Consider the following 22,507-nt stretch of genomic DNA (forward strand, 5'->3'; position numbering starts at 1 on the left):
GGGTGATGATCATGATGATGATGATGATGGGGTTAGCTTGCATTGTCTGAGTGACACTGCGATAAATCCACCAGGTGCTCTTCCTTCAAGGTTATGAGTGAGTTGGGTTACCTCGTTTGACTTCTCGGTCTTGGAAATATCACTTCCTGGCTCAGCGAGACAGCTGCAGCACATCACTGCTTTTTGGTACTGAAGTAATTCTCATACTCTCTATTCCACCTCTAAAAGTCCTCCCATGCTACCTGCAGAGATTAGCATGGGTTTTAAGAGCATCCATAAAGGTGTGTTTCAGTATCATTCTCACATTCTCAAAAAAAAAACAATTCTTGTAAAATGAGCTTGTTAAAGATGTGCACTTGAATATCCAAGGGGCCAGTTGTTCAGAATACATAAGATGCCATTTGCCTTCTGGAATAGCTTGCAGCATATTTTTTTTTGCGCTGTACTTACAGAAGATATGTTTATGTTTATTAATGTCTCTCCTGGGCATTAATTGGAGATAATACAATAAAACTTCAATTAAAAAGAGAAGCCTATTGAATTATGACCTTAAAAAGCTTGGAGCTATTTGGACTGAATGAGGAAATGAACCTTGCTCCTTTAATATACTTCCAACATTTGAATGTCATCAAACCCCCTGTTTTATCCGAATGGACACATACTTCCTTCGACACTCCCAGTGCTCCTTGACAAAAACTATATTAGTAGAAATATTGTTATACATGTATATTTCTGATATATCTTTGCTGTATTTTTGTATGTTGTGCATTGCAAAACCGTGACTGAATTGTCTACTCAATTAAAGTGACACACCCGCTCTTATCTCTTCAGTGAAAGAAAGAAAAGAGGTGTCAGCCCGCTTGTAAGATCATACTTTGATGAAGACGACATGACAAAACGCATCAGTTTGTAGCAGTGAAGTGAGCATAGTGATAGATCGGGAATGCTACTTGGTGAGAATGTCCGTGCCCATAATATCGAACAGGAGCACTTCAGAACAGGCTTAACGTCAATATTAGCAATTTTTGAAAAGTTCCCCCACTTGCATAAACTTGCGACAGGTTCCAATAAAAAAACTGTGTCTGCGGCACTCCATTGTTAAAAGCCGTTATTCTGTTATCGCTGAATGTAAAAACACCAGCACCTTTCATTTCATTGGACCTTTTTTCCCAGGGTGTGGTTCCAAACAGGAAACGGATCATGCTTACATACCAAACACAGATTACACTGATCAAAAGGAAAATAACTGAAAAGAAAACATGAAAAATGGTTACCCAAAAAAGGAAAAAAAAAGAACAAAATAATGGCCCATTAATTTTACCAGATTTTCAGGTTTGGAACATTTTTGCGCTATACTTTACATTTTTTCAAGGCAATCGGGAATTTTAGCCAATGACAGTGATCGTGACCCAGTGAAAAAAATATCATGGGTCAACTGGCAGCATGCTTAGCTGGAGTTTAAACTTCAGGTTTAAACCTCTAGACCACAGAAGTCCGTTACAACTGGAGCGGCTATCCAAATCTGTGAATTAAGAATTAGCTGTTCCAGGTGTAATGCAGTTCTGTGGGCTAGAGGTTTAAACCGGTCATTTAAGCTCCAGCTTAGCGCACCGCCAGTTGACCCCAAGAGTTCTGTTGGAAATGGAATAGTTCTTTACACGCAGCATTTTTTTGAACATTTTTTGAAACAGCTGTGGCTTGTTTCGTGTTGGAACTTGATCCAAGTGCTTAAGTCAAGCTGTGCCGCTCTGGCACAGGGAGAGGGGCTCTTTGTGATGTTTGCAACTCCCGTGCAAAGCAATAGGAAGACATCACAGCACGACAAAAAATATCCCATGCACCACTGAGTTAACTGTACGGTGGAGTGTGGCATCTGGTACAATCATGCCCTCCCAAATAAACAGCCAACAAATCAAACTTCTGCACTGCTACCAAAGCATTGAAGTATTCATAAAAAATCTGTGTAGAATATGCAGACTGCAAACCTATAATCTGTCATTAACTGTGTTATCTTATTCTTATGCATTGAGTTTATATATTGTTATAGTTCCGCATGTGGTGACTGCTCCAAAGCACTTATAGCACATGCAGTTAAATGTGACATTAAAAACCAGTATCTTTACGACACATAAATCAGTGAAGGTCTTGGATTGTCACACAAGGGAAACGAAAGGAATCCTTCTGACCAATTAATTTCAGCTGCATGGCTGAAGTGCTCATTCACAGGTGTGTCCATGTTCTCATTCACAGGTGTGTCCATGTGCAGGAACATGCACAGGGTATCCTGTGCCTGCCAAAAACCAAGCTATAGGTGCTTCTGCAGGATCATTTGTCTCGTTTGCTTATCCAAAAGCTAATTTGTCTTTGTGGCTGATAAGACGGACATGATAATTCTCTGCATTTTAGTTCAGTCAGGGACAACAATATCCATACAGGAGAGAGAGAGAGGGGAGAGAGAGAGATGTGCTGTCTAAATCTGCCCTCCCCTTAGATGTGCTGACATTAAATATTAATATTCATTCTTTTTTTCCCCCCACACTTATTTACTCATTCAGTAACTGGAATTAATTAGAAATTATTTATGAGGAAGTCAATGGGTCATCTCCTTGGATTTATTTTAATCGCAGCTAAACTCACTGTAATATATGGACAGCACATCAAAAAAAAGTCAATATTTGCATCGTGCGTTTTTAAAAAAAGTGGCTGCAGCTGTGGTGGTCGGAATATCAGTCCAATGAGCTGCTTCAGTCGACCCACGAGTGAGTGAAACAGTCAAGCCAGAAGCTGGTATTTAATTACCGTTTAAAACTTCTGCTTTTAATTCCATCCACTCGCTTTTCTGCATCGGGATTTCTGTGACATTTTTATTGTAAGACTTGATTATTATTATTTTTTTTTTATAGACAATGGTCGGTACCCCTGATTCTGGAGGGACGGCGACATTCTGGCTTCTTCTCTATCCAAACCGCCGACTACCTAATTATCACTACTAATTATTAGGCTTGGGGAGCACAGGCAACCATATGCTGGAGATACTCAGTGTTTCACTGTCCCAGATCTGATCAATTATACACCAACATATCCTGAATATTCAAACTGAGCAATGGAGGCTTGGATAGAACACAATTCAGGAATGGATCTTGAATTGCCAGGATCAGGGTGGCCCAGCCATGCCCAAAGAGAACTGCCGTGACGAACCAGGCATCATTTGTTTAAGACCAGTTTGGTTTACCTAACCGCCTCCTGTCTTGATGTGGAACGATGATGGAGTTGCACGCTGGATTGTGTTGTGCCGATGCAAAGTCCATAAAATCCTCGTCAGCTTTAGGAATCGAATGAAGACTGAGGGTTAATATTTAAATTTTGTTATTTTTTATACAAAGACGATAAATATTAATCCCAGCCCAGAAAAGCCTAGTGACATCTTTTTATAGTTGCATAGTGTTACGAACAAAAGTGAAAACAAATATCACTTTTTGTATATACGTTTAAAAATGAGGGGCCAGCAGATGTTAAATCATCGAATGCCTGCTCAGAAAAAGTGCCAAATAACAGAGAGAAAGGAGAGAAAATGCACGACTTGCGAAGAGAAAAACACCTTTTTGTGGATCCGGCACGGAGAGATACCGCAGCAGTCAGCACTCTGTTTGTCTCCTCAGCTTAGCTTTAGCGTAAAAAGCACCACGGCCTTGATTTTTTTTTTTTGATCGTCTTAAACAAAAGCTTTCGCGCTATCTCCGACGTGGGTCTTTGAGCGCCCTGGCATTTTTGCGATAGCGGCGTTCCGTGTAAGCAGTTTTTTTTTTTTTTTGCATGTAAGCATTATTTTATTTTCTTTTTTTTGCGGCCTCTTGTTGCCGCTTCGCTCTCTCTGAGGAACGCTCTGCATGTTGCCGGGCGATAGCATGAGGCCATTTTCTCTAGTAGCCCCTCTGCTCTTTAGAGATCTCACGGCGTGGCTGGGCATTTGTAGTTTCTCCCCTGCTCCTGGGTCTGACACCTCTTACATCCGATGGCAATTTCTGGCGAGCAAAGAGCCCTTGATTGACTTATTTTCCCAGCATGGGGCTCCATATGGTTTTGGCCACTGAAGGATTTTTTTTTTTCTTCTCAAAGGCGGAATTGTTGCGCTTTCTCCATGGCTGTCCTAATGGAAGTTTCCTCCACAGCCACACTTTTCCCGGAAAGAAGGCTTCACCCTCAGAGTGCTTTCCCACGCTCGGGCCAATCAGCGGAGATGGGGGCGACTCTCGAGCGAGCGGCGTCCGAGCTCGGGCTTTTTCCAAAGCGGGGCGTGCTCCGACCTCTGTCCGCGTTCATCAGGCGGACAGCCCTTTCCTGTCGGCCTGCCTGTCAAATGGAACTCTGCTCGGCCAATCCCACCGCTTTTCAAAAGCCTCATCTCTCCTGTCAGTTGCAACGAGCCGCTATTTTTAAAACCGTTGAGCGCTACCGAGAGCACAATATGCCCCATGCAACTGTACTTAGGAGACATTGTGCAATTTAGAATTGTAGCATTCAGCCAGCCTATTTGCAATTCCATAATATGTAATGTTAAACTGGAAGGCAAATGCTCGTGTGAAGGTATATTATTACATATACTATTTGTAAGTATATTTCTTCACCAGTTGTGCCATGGTTTCTGTTTCTGTTCCTTTTTTGTGAGGTTTTGAACCGTAATTTTCATTTGAATGGCTTTTCTGTGTGTTCTTGCCATTGCTGACAATTTTTCAAAAGCACTAATGGAGTGTATTGGACAGACTGTTCTCCACCATTCACTGAATGTTAATTCATTGTCCCTGCTGGTCAATCAAGGTGTATGTTTTTTCTGTTATTTTTAAAAAACTTAATTTCTTTTTTTTTGTGACCACATCATTTTTCACCACCAATGTTTTTTTTAGTTTTTTTTTAGTTCAAAGATAAGACCAAAAAAACACTCCATTCATCAAACGGCATTATCTCAGCCCAACTACAAAAGATTTCATTATGTGCCTGCCCCCTACTGCCACCAAAAATTTTGATCCCTGAAAAGGAGGGGGGGTGGAGGTGTTGGGGTTACCTCAGCTTCATAAAGACATAAATAATTTCTTTTTGTTTCTGATTTCATAGTTGACAGATTGAAGACTGATTGAGACTTAAAGACTTTTCCTTTATTCACATTTTTTTTTTTCTGGACAGTCTCCGCAAGCTTCCATGAAGCCTGCGGCTAAATTTGAATCAGCTCGCCTTTTCTCTGTTCACAGAAACTTCTGCTCCACCTTCACCAGTATAGCATCGCAGGCAAACTGCCGCATGTGTGTGCGTGCGTGTGTGTGTGCGTGCATGCGTGCGTGCGTTTGTCTGCATGTGTGTGTGTGTGTATTTAGTTCAGTGCACAGGAAGAACAGTGTGTTTTTCCCTTAACTTCCCATCACCAGTATAGCATTATATGGCAAAGACTGCATAATGGCTTTTGCTGCTTATGTGATGCTCTCTGTGTATGAGCGTGGTTGTGTTGGTGCGTTTCTAGGATGCATGCAGGGCATTTATTCCAGTCGACGCAGAAACCGTAGTTTACCCTATATTACCGTTATTCCACACCTTCAACGTGTGTGCGATACAGGACACTTAAAATACTCACAGCACAGGCTTGTGTGGTTATCTTTCGGTTTGTGTTCACGTTATTGCAAATGGAACACATTTTCAAATCAAACTACACAGCCCAGTCACTTTCCAAAATGTATCCCCCCCCCCCCTCCCAAAAACAGCTATGTTGATTTCACAATGGGAAACCAAACCTGAGTTTGCGCACCTTTCTGGAAGAGATGTTTTTTATTGCAAAGCAGCGAAACTGTAATTTCAAAATAATTACTATTCATTACAGCTAGCTGTCAGATTCTGCTGCTCCACCCCAACCCCCCTCCCCCCCCCCCGCACCCCGCACCCAGAAAATGTCCTTCAGCTGTTCCAGTGGCTGTCGTGCTGTCAGCCCACTGTTAGACTATCGATCTGCAGAGCGTGAAATGCTTGCATGCTAATTCCTCTCCATATTTAGATTTTCAGCTTTCACCTTTTGCTTACTAAAGACTTGGGCTGGAATGAAAGTCCACCCCTGGAAACTCTCTTACTCTTAAGTATTAGAGTTCAGAGGAGAAAACTTAAAACTAAAAATAAAATAAAAAAACGTTCAAAAGATATGTATAAATAAGAATATACACTCACCAGCCACTTCATTCATTGCTAGTACCGGTTGTGGTCGTCTGCTGCTGTAGCCCATATGCTTGTTGTGTGTTCAGAGATGCTCTTCTGCATACCTCGGTTGTAACGGGTGGTTATTTGAGTTACTGTTGCCTTCCTATCAGCTCGAACCAGTCTGGCCATTCTCCTCTGACCTCTGCCATCAACAAGGCATTTTCGCCCAGAGAACTGCCGCTCACTGGATATTTTCTCTTTTTCGGACCGTTCTCTGTAAACCCTAGAGATGGTTGTGCGTGAAAATCCCAACAGTTTCTGAAATATTCAAACCAGCACGTCTGGCACCAACAACCACGCCACGTTCAAAGTCACTTAAATCACCTTTCTTCCCCATTCTGATGCTTGGTTTGAACTTCAGCAGATCGTCTTGACCGTGTCTACGTGCCTAAATGCACTGAGTTGCTGACGCTTGATTGGCTGCTTAAATATTTGCGTTAACGAGCAGTTGAACAGGTGTACCTAATGGAGTGGCCGGTGAGTGTATATATATGGCAGACGACCTTTGGGAGGGAGCGAATCCAAGCACGTTCGCCGAGGTGGCTTTCTCTCGACGCGGTATCCGAGGACTTCTCGGTTCGTGCTTTTCGTTTCTCCTCCTTTCTTTTCCGTTAGCACGCGAGAGTGCCTCCGATTTCTTTCAGCGGAGAAAAATAAACACATCAGCGCCGCCAGAACCGATGTGTTTTACAGATTTCACTTTGATCAGTTTGATTTTCTCCCCCATTGTGGCTTTTCCTTCTCTCCTTTCGGGCCACGGGGAGAACCTTTCAAGAACAAAAGAAAAAGAAAGTCAAAGCAAAATAAAATAAAAAACCTTTTCCCGAGACACCTCCGCGGAGAAAACCGTGTGAAATGCATTTTAAGTACAGACGATTCAGGGGGCGACAGGAAATTTAGTCACGTCCTCTTTTTTTATTTCTCGGTTATAAGAACATTTACAGCCTGTTTAAAATGTGGACAGAAACAAATGTGTGTTGACCAAAACATAAGAATAATAAAAAGTTGAAGATTTTCATTGGGTATTTTTATTTATTTTATATTTTTGTCTGTGTCGGTTTGTGTACCATAATATATACGTACATATACAAATACATAAATCACAGAGTCATACCAGCAAAGATACATCCAACAGTGATTCTCTGCTGATATTTTGTGCCCTTAATTGGGCTGTTTTTTAATTTATTTTTCTCAGATAGAAATAAACAGTCTCCTCTTGGAAAAACCACATTCATATCTTGGGTTATGGACCGTGTGGCTCGTAATGAAAGGCAATGTCTTGTTCCTGTTCATTTTCTGACACTGGACCTAAAAGCTTTTTGGAAATTAAAACTTATTTTCAATTTTAACATTTCAACACCAATATACTTTTTTCCCCCCTAAACTTTGCTTAAAGTCCTGCATGTGGCATGTCCACGCAGATGATTAGTCTTATATATACACAAAATGGCCGCGCTTCTGCAGTCGCAGATACATTAAGTGGCTTTGCACTAAAAGGAAAACAAGGTTAAAACATTATTGTTATTGAACACGGCCATTCTTGGGTGTTTAATAGCTTTAGTTTTAATCGTAAACCTCCATTCAGTCTGTGAGATCTACACTTTTACACTTATTTTTCTTCATAATATTCTTGCATATCCTTAGACAATGGAATGTAGAGAAGTTTTTCATTACACCAAAAGTAAAAGAGTGCCAAAATAATGCAATTTAATTATACAGACATTGTACTGTACCATGGCAGACCTGGGACATCTAACTATATATCTTTTTTTTTTTTCTTATTCAGACAATAACTTATCTGACATCTCTAACAGTGGTTTGGAATTATTGTGTTTCAAAGAATTATTTGACTGAGGTCTGGATGAGAAAACAAAATGGCTGAACTGAATTTCATGACTGACCCTCGTGATTTTGGTCGGTCACTTTCGCATTGAATGCTCTGGTCTTGCTGCTGGGCGCTTGCAGGTTGGTAAAGAGGGAGACGTGGCACTGAACGTGGTCCGATATCTTTATTCGCGTGTTCGCGTGACAACTGAAGGAGAGCGAACTCGGCAAGCGCAGAAACCACCGCGGCCTTCGAGTGCGACGTTATCGGGCGGTTAAAACAACGGGAGAGGCTTGAAACGAACAGCGGAACGCTGTAAAAAATTTTTTTAAAAACTGCTTCAGAGGAATGAACCAGACAGGAAGTGATGCGAGACGCCGCGGACTGGAGAGAGAGCGTAAGCGGCTTCGCGGAGCAGCTGCGCTCGGTGATAATTGTTATGGCTGGCAGCCTCACTCAAAATGCCAATTCAAAATGAATTACATGACAGGGGAGCAGACAACGGGACGCGTTATTACATTCATTCTTATGCATGTGTTGAGAACCGCAGGGGCTCGGAGATGAACGACGGGAACAACGGGGGGAAAAAAAGGAGCATCTCACTGAAGAGTCTCTGTTTTTATAGAGATTTCGGGCATATCCTGTAGCATGTGACATCTTTGTTTAAGGATGGGGGGGGCGGGGGGGGCGGGAGACCAACAAACTCAGTGAACCGCCTCCATAAAGAACAGGGCCGCCCCAAACCTGCTCCTGAAGATCCACCATCCTGTAGGTTCTCATTTCGACCCTAATTTGGCACACCTGTTTCTAATGATTACTGTGACGGCTCAACAAGATCTTTAGCTGTTGAACAAGGTCTGCTTTGTTAGCGGATTGAAAACCTACAGGATGGTATATCTCCAGGAGCAGGGATGGCCTGTCCTGGTTAAGAAGAATACCTGTGTTAAGAAATATGAAATGGGACATTTATGATGGTATTTGCTAATACATAATTATGTCAATGATCGCCATGATGTCAAATAATTAGATCAATGACCTATATCGACAGCTTTGTTATAGGTTGGTAAACAGTTAATAGGGACTACTTTCAAAATCCAAAAGAGCAATTGGACTGCCTAAGGATACTTGAGGCATTTTGTGAGAAACAGACATTTATCAACACCAAAAAAATTATATTGCTGTATGCATTAAATAGTTTCTTGAAAACCTTACTTCTACTTGACTTGTTCACATTTCCACTGATAAAAGGTGAGCATATAAACAGATTATCCACTGATATTCAAAAATATTAAAAAAAAATAAAAAAAACCTACTGCCCAAAAGCCCAAGGCTAATTTGTCACCTGACTATTATTTTATCCTACCAGTAGTACTGTACTGTATGTTTTTAATGAGCCTTAGCATGAGTCAGAAGTCATGGAATCAACTGCAGGCTGTTTTTCTCCATGCATAAACATGCTATAAAAATAAATATCATTTTGAGCGGAATTCTATCAAAAGAATGTTGATTATTAACGGACCCCTTGTGCTCAAGGACATGTTTTCCCGTTTGCACTCTAAAATTTCAGTTTACCACAGCAGTACAAAAGCTTGATGAATGCTTAGTTTCCCCCCTTTGCAGCTGACATGCATTGTAGTGGACATAAAAGAGGAGAAAAACCAGTGATGTTTGCGGCAAGAACCTTCAAAATGGCAAGACATTACCTTTGCTGAGAAGGTAAAAGCTAAATTGATGGTTTAGCTTGATGGCTAACTAGTTTGCAACATACTGTATATTGGTAAAGTGTTTGGATAATGATTCTGAATGGAATCCATCAAAATCTCAGAAAAATGTGATTCTTCTGCGGACAAGTAATATTTGTCAGTCAAGGGACAAAGACTTTTATTTTGACAGCATAAGTTGCCATTTAAAGGCATACTATGCATGCTTTTTTTTGCCTTGCTGTGGTCCTGTGTTTACAGTTAAAGCAAGTCTCTTCCTCCGTCTTGAGCCCTGACTGCTCGTTTTAGAATAACAAATACAGGAAGAGGAGCAAGGATGTGGTAAATGTGCGCAAAGACAGAGATTGTCAGGGAATCATAGATATGACCGAGCATGATTAATATTTTCAAATGAAATGGTAAATGGATTGTATTTATATAGCACTTTTATCTAAAGCGCTTCACAATTGATGCCTCTCATTCACCCATTCACACACACACTCACACACTGACGGTGAAAGGCTGCCATGCAAGGTACCAATCAGCTCGTTGGGAGCAATTAGGGGTTAGGTGTCTTGCTCAGGGACACTTCGACACGCCCAGGGCGGGGGATCAAACCGGCAACCCTCCGACTGCCAGACAACCGCTCTTACCTCCTGAGCTATGTCGCCCCTTTTCAATTTTAAAAATCCTGCATAGTATGCCTTTAATATAGCCATCCATCTTGCTCTTGGGGGGCTGTCACCCATGTCAGTACTGGGAACTGCAGCGCAGTTGACGGGTTTGTGGCGCTGTTGACGTGACTTCTTCCAGTGAGGGGAGTAGTCCAGCTCTACAGGCACCCCGCTATGAGTTCAAACGCATGAGTTCTGTCGAGAGGTTAGCTTACAGCCAATCAGCATAGCTTCTTAGATTTTAGGTCATGGTTTGAAACGCGCCTTGAAAAGTTTGACATTTTCTACTGGAGTTGAAGATGCCCACTCATTACAGAAGAACCTCAAACCACTTTGACCTGGCTGTCCATCACTGCGATGCTCAATGGGAGTGAGTGGCTGTGTCGGTCATATAAAGCATATCACCCAGGAAAATTCTTTCCAAAATCAGAATATTTCTAGTATATCGAGAGCAGTGGTTCTCAAGCCTGGTCCGACCGCTGTGCGTGCTGGTTTTTGTTCCACAGTTGCAATCCCAGAATTTTTTTCTTAAGTCACTTTGTCAGAAATAGTTATGTATGCCTTGAATAAAAGTCCCATATTCACATTGTGCTATATGGCAAATGATTACACAAAGAGAGGTAAAAATAAATAAATAAATAACTGATCAAATGCAAGACTTCAATTAAAGTTAAACCAATAGGCTCCTAATTGGTGAAAGTGGACACATGGCAATTAAAACTAACCATTTGGTAAGTAATTAAGAATTCAAAGACAAAGCAAACTATAATGAGCAAAATCGACATTGTGTTAACAAGTTTAGGGAAAAAATTATGACTGAACTTATACACATCTGTTCAAACACATGTGTTCAACAACATTAATTGAGACAGACATTGGTTGGAACAAAAACCAATGTACACAGGGGTACCACAGACTCAGAGTTTGAGAACCACTGATCTAGAACACTTCCATGTTGTAAGTGATGTGGGTTTTTTTTGACGATGTCACCAGAGGAAAGATACGGTCCATAATTTATTTTTAAGGTGAAGTTCTCCTTTAATCTATGATTGTAAAAGGGGAAACACACTGAGTAAAGTCTAAATCCAGGAATAAAAACGGGTGCAAAACTGCAGTTACTTGTGTTTGTCCAGGCCTGAAGGCCTCATAACAAACAGGCTGCGTTGAATCATGCATTATAAAACGTGCGGATGATATTTGACTTTGATATTTGACTTGTGCATGTCTCACTATTGTGGAGTTGTGTGACTACAGCTGGAGTTAAGCCTGATATCTAGGGTTTCTTAATATTAGCATCCGAACTGGACAAATTTGAATGTGTCCTCTGTAGGGGAAAAAAGTAAAAACAAACAAACATCCATGCTGAAGTACAAAGTACAGATTCACATTTATTTCTATTGACTTCTTTTTGACCCATTTTATTGATGTAGCTTGTGCTGATGATAACATTGGCATTGGGCATGAAAGGAGGACACTCAACAGTGGACTGTTTGGCTTTTATATGGAAGTTAACTTCTCATTGGTGTGGTCTTATTAATTATAGTTTAATGTCTGTCCTCCAGCTGAAATTTAATAGGAATGAATCCTGTTTTTATGTGTGTAGACACCCCAGCCCCACCACCCCCCCCCCCCCACGCCTCCACAGCACACACACACACACACACACAGTTAGTGCAAAGTCTGCAGCCAGTAGAGTGTGATAGTCAGTCCATTAGAGAGAGAGAGATAAACAGAGAGAGAGGAAAGAGTTAAAACACAGCCAGTAGGATGAAGTTAAATGCAAAAACTCATTAGAACACCGCTGTAGTAAGGACATTCTAAAGAGCCAGTGCAGTCAAAACCATCTCAGATTTTTTATAGGCATTATAAATTAAATTCCAGAGAAAACAGATTCATTGATATTAAACCTGTTCTATACAGTTGGGATTTTAACATACGGAGGAAGATTTTTTTTCTTCTTTTTTTCAGTTTTATTGTGTTTTCTGAATCAGAATAACCTACATTCTTTACAGGAACTGGTATCAGGGTATTCAGGGGTTTATGGTATAAACAAGGACATACTCTTGAAAAGAGAGCTGCTTGCACAATGATGTCATGCTTTCAGTGGTTGGACGTGTGCATATAACTGAAGAGTCTTCAAAAAATAGTTTAATCTTTGTTTTGGTTGGAAAAAACAGGCCCTTGGGAGTGAAGAGCGTGCAATGCGTGAGAACAGAAAAGGAAAGAAGTACCAGCGCAATATAAAAAATATTTTTATGTTTCTAATTGCGGATAATTTATTTGAAGTGTGTTTTATTGATTTAAAACATGAACTTGAATTCCCTGATACCCATTAATTTCTCAGACAGTTTGGCAAGGTCAGAAAAAAGTTTTTAAAAAGTAAACTAACTTGTCCAACTGATTTTACAAAGGAAATGTGTAATGCTTGCTTTTACTTGTAAGTCATTTAAGGACAAATTGTGATTAAATACAGGCCAAGGTTTGGAGAAAAAGTGTCATTCTTGCATTTACTTGTAAGTCAAAGGTAAGGACAAATGTTGGTTGAATACAGCCCGGTTTTTATCATCACATTTGCATTTTGACCAATCAGCACTGCTACCATTTATGGGTCTGCCAATCAGAAGGGAACTTGAATCATTGGTCATGTTATTGGTTTTGTGTGCGCTAAAGGCTATTGTACACGCTAAAGGTCTTCGTAAACCAGGCCCAAAGTCTTAAAAAAAAGATAAAACAGTGCGATGAAATGAAAACAGGAAAACTCTGAGATGCACAATACTGTCATAGAGACTACTCCGTGTGCATCAAAGTCAAAGCTTATAAAAGAGAGAAGGTGCTCTCAGCACTCATATTAACATTAAGCACGTTTATTTACATAAGACTGACCTTTCCGCTTCCTGACTCAAGCAAGACTCTAAGCCGAAACGTCAGTCTTATGTAAATAGACGTGCTTTATTCTATACGAGTACTCCAGTGTCTCCCTTGGGTAGTCTGTCTGAGGAGCCAATGTGTATATATTTTTTTGTCTGTATACGCAATACCGTGTTGATGATTTTATGGGCTTTATGGTGGTTTTTTTGACGTCGTGGTTACATCACCCTCTTCCTTCAGCTGCGTTCTCCTTTGAATGATTCTGCTGCACGTTCCGCATGACTGACAGGTTCGATCGTTGCGTTGCGTACACGCACAAGTGTGTACGTCACTCTCTGGGACATGCTGTATAGGGAAGCTATGCACACGACTGTATTTGGCTGTGGATTGGTCCACTGTTAAATACAATAATGGGCAATAGCATGAGCCTTTTTAATAAAGTAGTAATGTAGGGAATGATTATGTTTTATGAACTTACTGTGAGCAAATGCCATCGAGCACCAGCAGCGTTCACCAGGGTCCACTGGAGTTTTGATTGACAGCGATCATTTGCATGCTAGCTCATGAAGGTTTAATTACTGAAAAATAAATTGGTTCTGAAAACAGGCAATTTTATCTGTTTTAAGTTTCACTTTTTTCAGTGTATGCACTATTCTGACATTGATTTAGATTTTTATTATTTATCAAGTTATTTATTGATGATTATTTAGTGAATCATAAACCATTTTTCTGCATAGGTCCTCAATGGGAGTGCTTGCTCAGCATGTTGAGATGCAGTTTTATGTGTCCTTTGTAAAAGTAATTTTCAGCAGGTACACCGGATTAACCTGGCAGACAGATTATAGCACTGATATAGCAATTATAACATACCACACTGCCATCAAAATCTCTCTGTTGCTTTTTCTTTAACTGATGGTTCCCACAGCAACACTTCAGTCTCGTCAGTACCTGAGATGTACATGCTGGAACATTCCACATTCCAAATACCTTCCCAGCTCACTCAGAACGTTCTCACAACGTTACTGGAATGTGTTGTAACGTTGCCACAACATGACAGCAACATGGCGACAACGTATTTGTGTTCGCTGGGTCGGTCCCTCAAGTGAGCAGCCCGGTCTGGGGTCTGCTGATTAAAATGGAAAAGTAGGTATATGAACCTTCTTATTAGAGTGATACTTTCTCACTTCAGGGCCGTCGACTTTACCTCTGAGACTGCCCAAACATCATAAATCACTGGCAAAAAAAAAAGAAAGAAATAAGTCGAAATATATTTCCCATTTCCCGTGGGAAAGTTTGGGAAGTTTGCCCTGCATAATGGGCTTTCCGTGATTGATTCCCTGTCCTTCGTCGCCTTGACGATTATTTGAAGGGCAAGAGCTGGTTTCCAAGTGACATTAAGATAAACAACTTGTGTTTACAAACTCAATATGATTCCCATCTTGCGAACGTAGTCAGCAAGAGTCACCCCAGAAGTACTAACGCGAGCAGACTTTCATATGAAGTAACGGAGGCTGCTGGCGTGTAAACACGTCCGTCCTGTTCTCAGCGACATCTTTCTGGAAGTTGGTTTTGTACCTCGAAAATGTTGCCGTTTTTACATATTAGAAACAGTCATTATATCGGTAATGAATAAGGGTAATTTCAGATGCAATTTATGTATACGTTTAATGCCGACACATGAATTTAAAGTACTTGGAACAGAGACATCTAAAAAAAAAAAAAAAAAAAAAATCTGTTCATTTTTGACTGGACTCCAAGGTTCCTACCAAACTCCACTGACAGTGTTACAATTCACAATTCTTGGAAACACAGAAAATGCACAATAGTTGCTTTGAGATGGCATCCGACGTGATGGAGAATCTGCGATATTGCAAGAGAAGAATTCATGAAGGTAGAAGATAGCTTCCCTTAGCCAATTATGTTGCCGCATATCACATTTTAACAGACTTCACTGAGATGGCGAAAAGACCAACTTTGCAGGATTATTGATTTATGAACCCAGTCTTTCTCCGTCGCACTCTTAAATGAACAGCACGAGAATGTACTTTTGCACAGATCTTTCCCTTGAAATATTTCAAATGATGAATTTGATTGACAGATGGATAGAAAAGCAATTTGATAGTAATACTTTATTAATGAAATACGTATCTCTTGAAAAGGGTATGGTGTGACATTTAAAGAGTAACTTCACTGAAAATCTACAATGTTATACATTGTTTGTTACTTTACAGATTAGTAGCTATACATAATTAATTGCAGGGAATAGGTTCCTTTCTTAATGTCGGTCTTAATATCTTTCCACGGTTCGTTCTTATTCTGACATTCGTCACTGACATTTCCCTCCTCTAGAGTTTAAAATATGAATTTGGATCTTCAGATAACATAAAGGTGGCTGCCCTGAGGCATATCCAACATTTAATTTTTACTTAATATATATATATATATATTTTTTTTGTTGCTGAAACCAATTAGTGTTATTCCTCTAAATTCAGAATTCCTCAAGACGGCTGTGTCCTTTTTTTTTACTCTTAGCACAGCTCACACCGATAACATGGACAGATGAATTCAGATTCCATGCAGTATTGCCTGGAATTCAGTCAATACTGTCTCTGCCTTCAAACCCCGATTATACTAAAGAGCTATTAGCTAACTAAAACCCCCCCATTGAGATCGAGATTTTGAGATATTCACTACACTTTTCCCTTTGTACAGTTTATACAGATGTTTATTTCGTCATATAGGTCTTTATTATTATTATTATTATTATTATTATTATTATTATTATTATATAAGTGAAGAAAAAGCACTTACATAAAACAATGAGCAAATGTTAAGGACAAACATCGACTGAATTTAGGCCAATATCCACAGCTAAAACGTTGCATTTGGAGTCTGAATTTATCTATTTAACTGGTCAGACTGTGAAGCTAAATGCGACCGTTAATGACCAGTAATTTGTCACGGTACACAGAGAGGAAGAGAGACGCGAGGAAGAATAATTTGATCCTCGTTGACAGGAAGATAATTAAAAGGTAAAGGAGGCTGGGGATTTCCAATTAGACCACCGCTTGAGCACTGGAACGTTAAAATATGGATAATTAAGAGAGAGGTTTGGAACAACATATTCCATTTTACATTTATAGTGAAGTTTCCCTTTAGTGGAACAAGGTTTGAGAAGGAAAGAAGAGCACTGTAAATTACACAGCCAACTAAGTGTGCTTCAGTTCCAGAAAAACATTGACTTGTAAGGCATTTAGACGTTGATTCTGTGTCATTAGAAGTGTTTTTTTTGGCATTTGCACTTGTGCAAATTCTGTAATTAACTCTTATGTATTTAAAAAAAACAATATGCAAGTTTCACATTTTAACAATAAGATGAAGCGTTATTTACAGAGATATTCACAAACCGTATTAATGCCATGTCAAATGGTGCTATATCCGCTTGATATATATATATATTTTTTAAAAGAATTTACAAAAACAGACATTTTGCCATTCGGTTTGAACCAAATGTTTCCTCATTTTGGTTTCGGTGTATGGTGGAATACCAGGAACGCCAAAAAAGGCATCTCAGTCAAACTTATATTAAAAAAAAAACCAACAGCTGTTAACGCCATACACCAAATATGACTTCAGAAAAAAAAATTAAAATAATCAAAGCAGAGATTGAAAAATTTGAAAGATGTCATGGATGGATTGTTAACTATGCTTGACACTTAAGCTTCACAATATATTAGCAGGATTGATTTAGTATTAATAACCTTTTCCTTTCAAATATACCTGTGCTATGGCAAAAAAAAAAAAAAAAAAAACAACTTTGCTCGTCAATAATGTCACTACAAACACATCTGAAAGTGTCATCTTCCATATGGAAAGCCATGGGCATCTTCAGTTTTTTGCACAATAAACCGATAGAACAGCTAGGAACTTCAGCACAACCATTTAACCCTGCCCTTTGAGAACCACGCTGTTGACTGTTAGCTGCTGTTAAAAAAAAACAAACAAAAAAAACATCCTGAAGGAACTGGCAGTTCACATCGAAACCGGTTTTTCAAACCTGCGTTAAATGGGCCATAGTCAGTCTCCATCTCCGAAACCTCCTCCACCTACCTCCCCCCCCCACCCCCCAACCCCCTCTTTCAAGTCCTTCTGCATGCAAACTCAGGGGCCTGGCTAGTGTGTGGCTGATGGAACTATGAACATGTGGACCGCGAGACCTTCCCCTTAAGTTTGCTTGTCACTGTTGCCGTGGAGACAGCCAGGGTCAGAGGGCACCCGCGCTGGGGGGGGGGGCGGAGCGCGGGGGCGAAAGGGCGTGGTCGGCGCGCCGCAGACTAGCTGCACAGCTGTCCCAGCTCTTCCTCGGCGGAGCCGGGCAGCTTGGAGTTGAACATCTGGAGGGCGTCGCGGATCCTGACCACCTCGCTGGTGGACAGCTTGAGGCGGTGCCGGAGCAGGCAGGAGAAGAGGTCCAGCCGCTGGGCGCCGGGCGGGGACAGCCGGTTGATCCGGTCCCTCATCTCCAGCAGCATCAGCAGCGCCGCGTCCTGCGAGCCCTGGGTGTACGGGTAGTCCAGCTGCAGGATCAGGTCCTTGATCCCCTCGGGGTCGAAGTGCATGCTGTAGCCGAACACCTTCAGGCTGTTGATCTTCATGTAGCCCAGGTTGGAGGTGCGGTCGTCCAGGTCCAGCGGCTCGTAGAAGAGCGTCTCGTTGACGGCGGGGTCGTCGGTCAGGATGCGGCTGCGCAGGTAGATGTGCACCGTCTCGAAGAAGGACTTCCACCTGCTGCCCAGCGTCAGCGTCCAGTTGTAGCACTGCAGCGAGCCCTCCAGTCTAGTTCTTTCCCAGTCGGGGAAGTCCTGCTGGCTGACGGGCATGAACCAGCTCTCCGAGTGGCTGCCCCCGAAGGGGTTGACGTAGATGGCGGGCACGGGCTCCAGGGTGCTGTTCTTGGTGGCGCAGATCTGGAAGGAGATGCCCAGCAGCATGTGGATGAGGTTGGACTTGTTCTTGTTGCTCTTGAGCGTGAGCAGCATGCGCTTCCTCCAGGCGGGGTTGAACCAGCTGCCCAGGCGCACGTCGTTGCTGATGTAGATGGCGTGCACCTCCACCCGGCTGTCCAGCCTCCGGAGCAGGAAGCGGGCCTCCGCGTCGGGCACGTCCGAGTCGAAGTTGACGTAGTGGTCGAGCGAGCCGGCCACGTCCGCCCGGCAGCCGCCCGCGTGCAGGACGTTGCCCGGGTGGCAGGCGCCGCAGCGGGTGACGTTCTCCGGGTCGCAGGCGGCGCAGCAGGTCCCCTCGGCGACCAGGCAGGGCACCGCCCCCTGGCAGGCCGCGTTCTCCGCCGCGCAGGTGCAGCCGTGCGCCTCCTCCGAGAACGCGCCCAGGACGCCGTGCTCGTTGCAGTACAGGAGGGACTGCGCCCGCCGCAGCCAGTAGCTCGTCGTCCTGGGGAGGAGAGAGCCGCTCGTTAAGGGGGAAACTCAGGGAGGATTCGGGGGAAATTCAGCCTTGGTCAAGCGGGACACGACGAGTCTGAACTTATGGGCTGACAGCTGTTAGCTGATAGTTGCTGCAATATTCTCATACAGTAACGCTCTGTTTTGACGGCGTTCTCTGAACCGCTATCAAAAATGTGACAAGCGCAGCAACCAGTAGCAATTTACTCTCTATTTGAGCAGATACGGTAGACAGATAATCAGCACTAAAGCCCGTTTTAATAGACAGACGGTAAACTGACAAACAGAACCGGCTCCATTTGCTGTAACTGCCGTGTGCTTTTCAGTTTTGCAACTGCAGAAATTACAGAAGATGAAGAACGGACAAAGTGGGTGGACAGGTATCCTGACCAGGAATAAGCAGGTTAAATGGATGGATGGATGGATGGATGAATATTCTAAATTTCAAAACCATTGGAAGGCAATGCTAAATGTATTTGAACGTGACTGAAAAGAGGAAATTCAATTCCCAGTTTAATTTCACTTCAGCTCAGACTCCAGTTCAGTCCTCTTGACACTACAGTAGCTGTTTACGTGCGAAACAAATGCTATGTTTATTTTATAAGAATTCTATAGAGGGAGAGAACACTGCCGCACGCCAGTGGGTACTTATTGAAATGACGTAAGCGTGTTTGAATAGTACGCTTCAGTCGTTTATTTTGTTTTTGAAGTCAGAACCCCACAGGCTCTTGTCCTGAGCGACAGGCGTCTTCGTTTGCACCTCAGTGGCGCCGAACACGAACGCCGGCGTAAATAAACGCACCTCTTTCGGTTAGCGAAGACGACGCCGCCGTCGGCACGCCAGCCCCGAGCCTCCCTCCCTCCCCCGAGCCAACATCGCCCACGACGAACCCCGCTATTGAACCGAGCGGCCGCTCGTTAAGCTGTCAGGGCCGTGCGGAAACGGCTTCCTGTCACAATGCACCATGGGAACAAAAGAGAAAACTGCGGATTCATGCGGGCAGCTTCCTTCATTTCAACTACTACGGGGGGGGGTCGCACCAACTTTGCTGAATGAGGGGGTTTAAGCACGCAACCTAGCAATTAATGGAGAGGAGTCCTTGAGTGTTACAATGGTGGTTTCCCCCCCTTTTTCCTCTTGGTATGGTCCAGTAAACTCTTTTATTTCCTCTGCACTGCTTTGCTTTGGTTGTTAAATATTCAGAGTGGAATGCTTCTAGTAAATGTACCTCCACTTGCTACAAGGACAGGCGAGACAGGAGACTCTTTATTTGTGTATTTAATATCGGGGAAAAGAACACAAACCGTTCTTCATGCTGGTGGCACAAAAGTACTACAGCAGAGATCTGACAGAAAAACCCAAAGAAACGTCTGAGAAAATCAAAATTTTGTCTCCCCATATCTCCAAAAAAATGCCTTCCTTATAAATGGTAGCTATAATTGTATTAATGGCATATTTTAAAAGGTAATATTTTTTGAATCTGCTTAAAAGATAGTTTGTTCGAGGATGGCTAGAGAGCTGCGTCCAAACGATTTTATATGAATTCTTTGTTCTTATTGATTTCAAAGCGGGAGATCCCTTAGTTATCATAATTATCATTAAATGCGTTTCTGTACATTTCTGAAATGTCTGCAGGACGGTTTGAAAGGCCCTTGCAGATGTATTAAATGCTCCCGCTGTACAGGGTTTTCGCCAGGCCCTCGAACAGAGCCCGAAACCGAAGAGCTCTCCATCTGCAGGCAGGCTAATCCGCGGAAGAGGCTTTGCCAGCGTAGAACCGAGGGGAATCGTTAGAGCGATCCGTCTTCCGATTGAAAGATGTAAAGAGAGCCGATCGGTGTAAAAGGAGGCGGTGGACGGCGGGGGGGGGGGTGGGCGGGGGATACTGAGATTCAGTGGACCAGAGACCTTGATGGGGGTGGGGGGGGCTTTCTCCATATGCACATCAACACTGAGCTGTCAGTCTCCCAGAGCTCTTGATTACAACATGCCAATGGAGCAGCGTTCTCAAAGGCCATTTCAATCAAGCGGGACGGGACGGGGGGGGGGGGATGAGAAACACCCCTTTCTGTTCAGATCTCACGCCTGCTGCATTTTTCACATAATGGATGGATCCCGGCCCACTTAATTCAGATGTTTTCTCTCCGGATCAAAAGCCGGAGTGTTTTTTTGTTTTTTTGAATGACTAATGAGCTCAGCTGACTCAAAGGCTCTGGCGTCACTCAAGAGAGCGCGGCGTAAATGATAACGCAGCGCCTATCGATCGTTTGAGAGAGGCACAATGCTTCGAATGGAAGTATATTTTAACCGTTAAAAAAAATAGAAAAAACGCCGCCATTAAAGTCTCGTTAACTGACGTCCTTCAAACGCATCCTTTGTGGCGAGGGCTTTGAAAAACGGGCGAACGATGTTTTGAAGTTAACCGGGAGTGAGAGGGAGCCCCGGCGGGCTGCGCACTTTGAACTGCGGCAGGCGAAGCAGCCGCAGCCGTCCCTGTGTCCTCCTGGAGCCGGTGTTCACTGCAGAAACAACAGGCCTACCTGAGGATCACCGTCATCTGCTTTGAACAACACAGCCTTATCTGTCTGTGTTTCTGACGGCAGCCTGAACCTTTTTAACATTTTTTTTTCTTTTTTTTTTGCCCTTTTCTGCGTGCTGCTCGTGTCGTGATCTACATTGAGGGATATGTGACATCACGCAATTTTTTCACAAAGTCCATTAAGTGGATTCTTGTGGATCAAAATGCTGTCTGTGTGGACGTGCGACTAAAAATGGGAGCGGTACGACCGACTTTGTTTCTTTCTTTTGAGCATGCGTTATGCTAATTAATATCCGCTATTTCTGCATAAGCTTTTATATTTTTTGAAATTACACTGTAATTATACTAGCTGTACTGCTAGCTGTAACTGCTTTGCGATATCTTGTGAAATGTCTTATTGTTGATAGTTATAACATTCCCAATGCATGCTGGGATAGCCCCCCCCCCCTTCCGCCAACAACCATGATCCAGAATGAGTGGGTTAGATAATGGATGGATGGATGGATAGTTTACTGTTAGCCCTCCTTAGTAGTTCAATCATGAAATTCTGAGGCCAAGAAGCAATGATTTAAATACAAATATGTATTACTCAATGATACAGTTACCAATTTAAAATTAACAACGATAGGGATGTGAATTATGCCAATTTTTATCAATATTTGGTAATTATAGGGAAATCCTCAGCTATGACTATTCTAAAATGAATGAATACCTAAGTACAAAAATATGTTTACTGCAGCTACTTGTACAGGTACTGTAATACTTCCATAAATACTGTACCAGGAGCGAAAGTGCAAAAATAATATGCTAAGTTCATAAAATACCGCAATGACACTGGAACTATACAAAACGGCATTCTGAAATTATGAAATATATTGAAAAATAAAAGGCTATAAATACAGTACATTATAAAAATAATGATATATAAAAGGGAAAAACACATTTAGATGGGAAAAGTAATCTCCCTCATTTTTGTTTTCTTCCTTTCTCTGGCTATTGTTCTGGTTTATTTTTTTATTTTATTTGATTTTTTTATTGTAGTCATTTGCAGCTACAGCAGGGAAGCATCACTAGACTTTATAGATTTATCATCACGTGTCTCCGCAGGACCACAGGACGACTGTTGGATTCATCCTCAGATCTCAGTTCAAGCTTCATGTATCAATTGATGAAGGGTTCACACTGACGAATCTAGAGGTGGAAGTTT

The 22,507-nt window shown here is 42.2% G+C and overlaps 1 protein-coding gene and 1 long non-coding RNA gene across 4 annotated transcripts in view; one reads left to right on the top strand and one right to left on the bottom strand.

Moving 5' to 3' along the window:
* Positions 1 to 22,507, top strand: part of LOC135258277 (uncharacterized) — a 107,785-nt gene that overhangs the window by 50,838 nt on the left and 34,440 nt on the right. The gene's annotated exons all lie outside the window — the stretch shown is intronic.
* LOC135258275 (BMP/retinoic acid-inducible neural-specific protein 3-like) overlaps positions 14,945 to 22,507 on the bottom strand; it is a 113,605-nt gene continuing 106,042 nt past the window's right edge. For all 3 annotated transcript variants that reach the window (XM_064341659.1, XM_064341660.1, XM_064341658.1), the window contains exon 8: positions 14,945 to 18,749. In XM_064341659.1, the coding sequence (XP_064197729.1) occupies positions 17,633 to 18,749 (1,117 nt within the window). In that variant the 3' untranslated portion in view covers positions 14,945 to 17,632. The remainder of the gene's footprint in view (positions 18,750 to 22,507) is intronic.

The sequence above is a fragment of the Anguilla rostrata genome, chromosome 6, assembly GCF_018555375.3.
Source record: "Anguilla rostrata isolate EN2019 chromosome 6, ASM1855537v3, whole genome shotgun sequence".
In the NCBI taxonomy this organism is placed as follows: domain Eukaryota; kingdom Metazoa; phylum Chordata; class Actinopteri; order Anguilliformes; family Anguillidae; genus Anguilla; species Anguilla rostrata.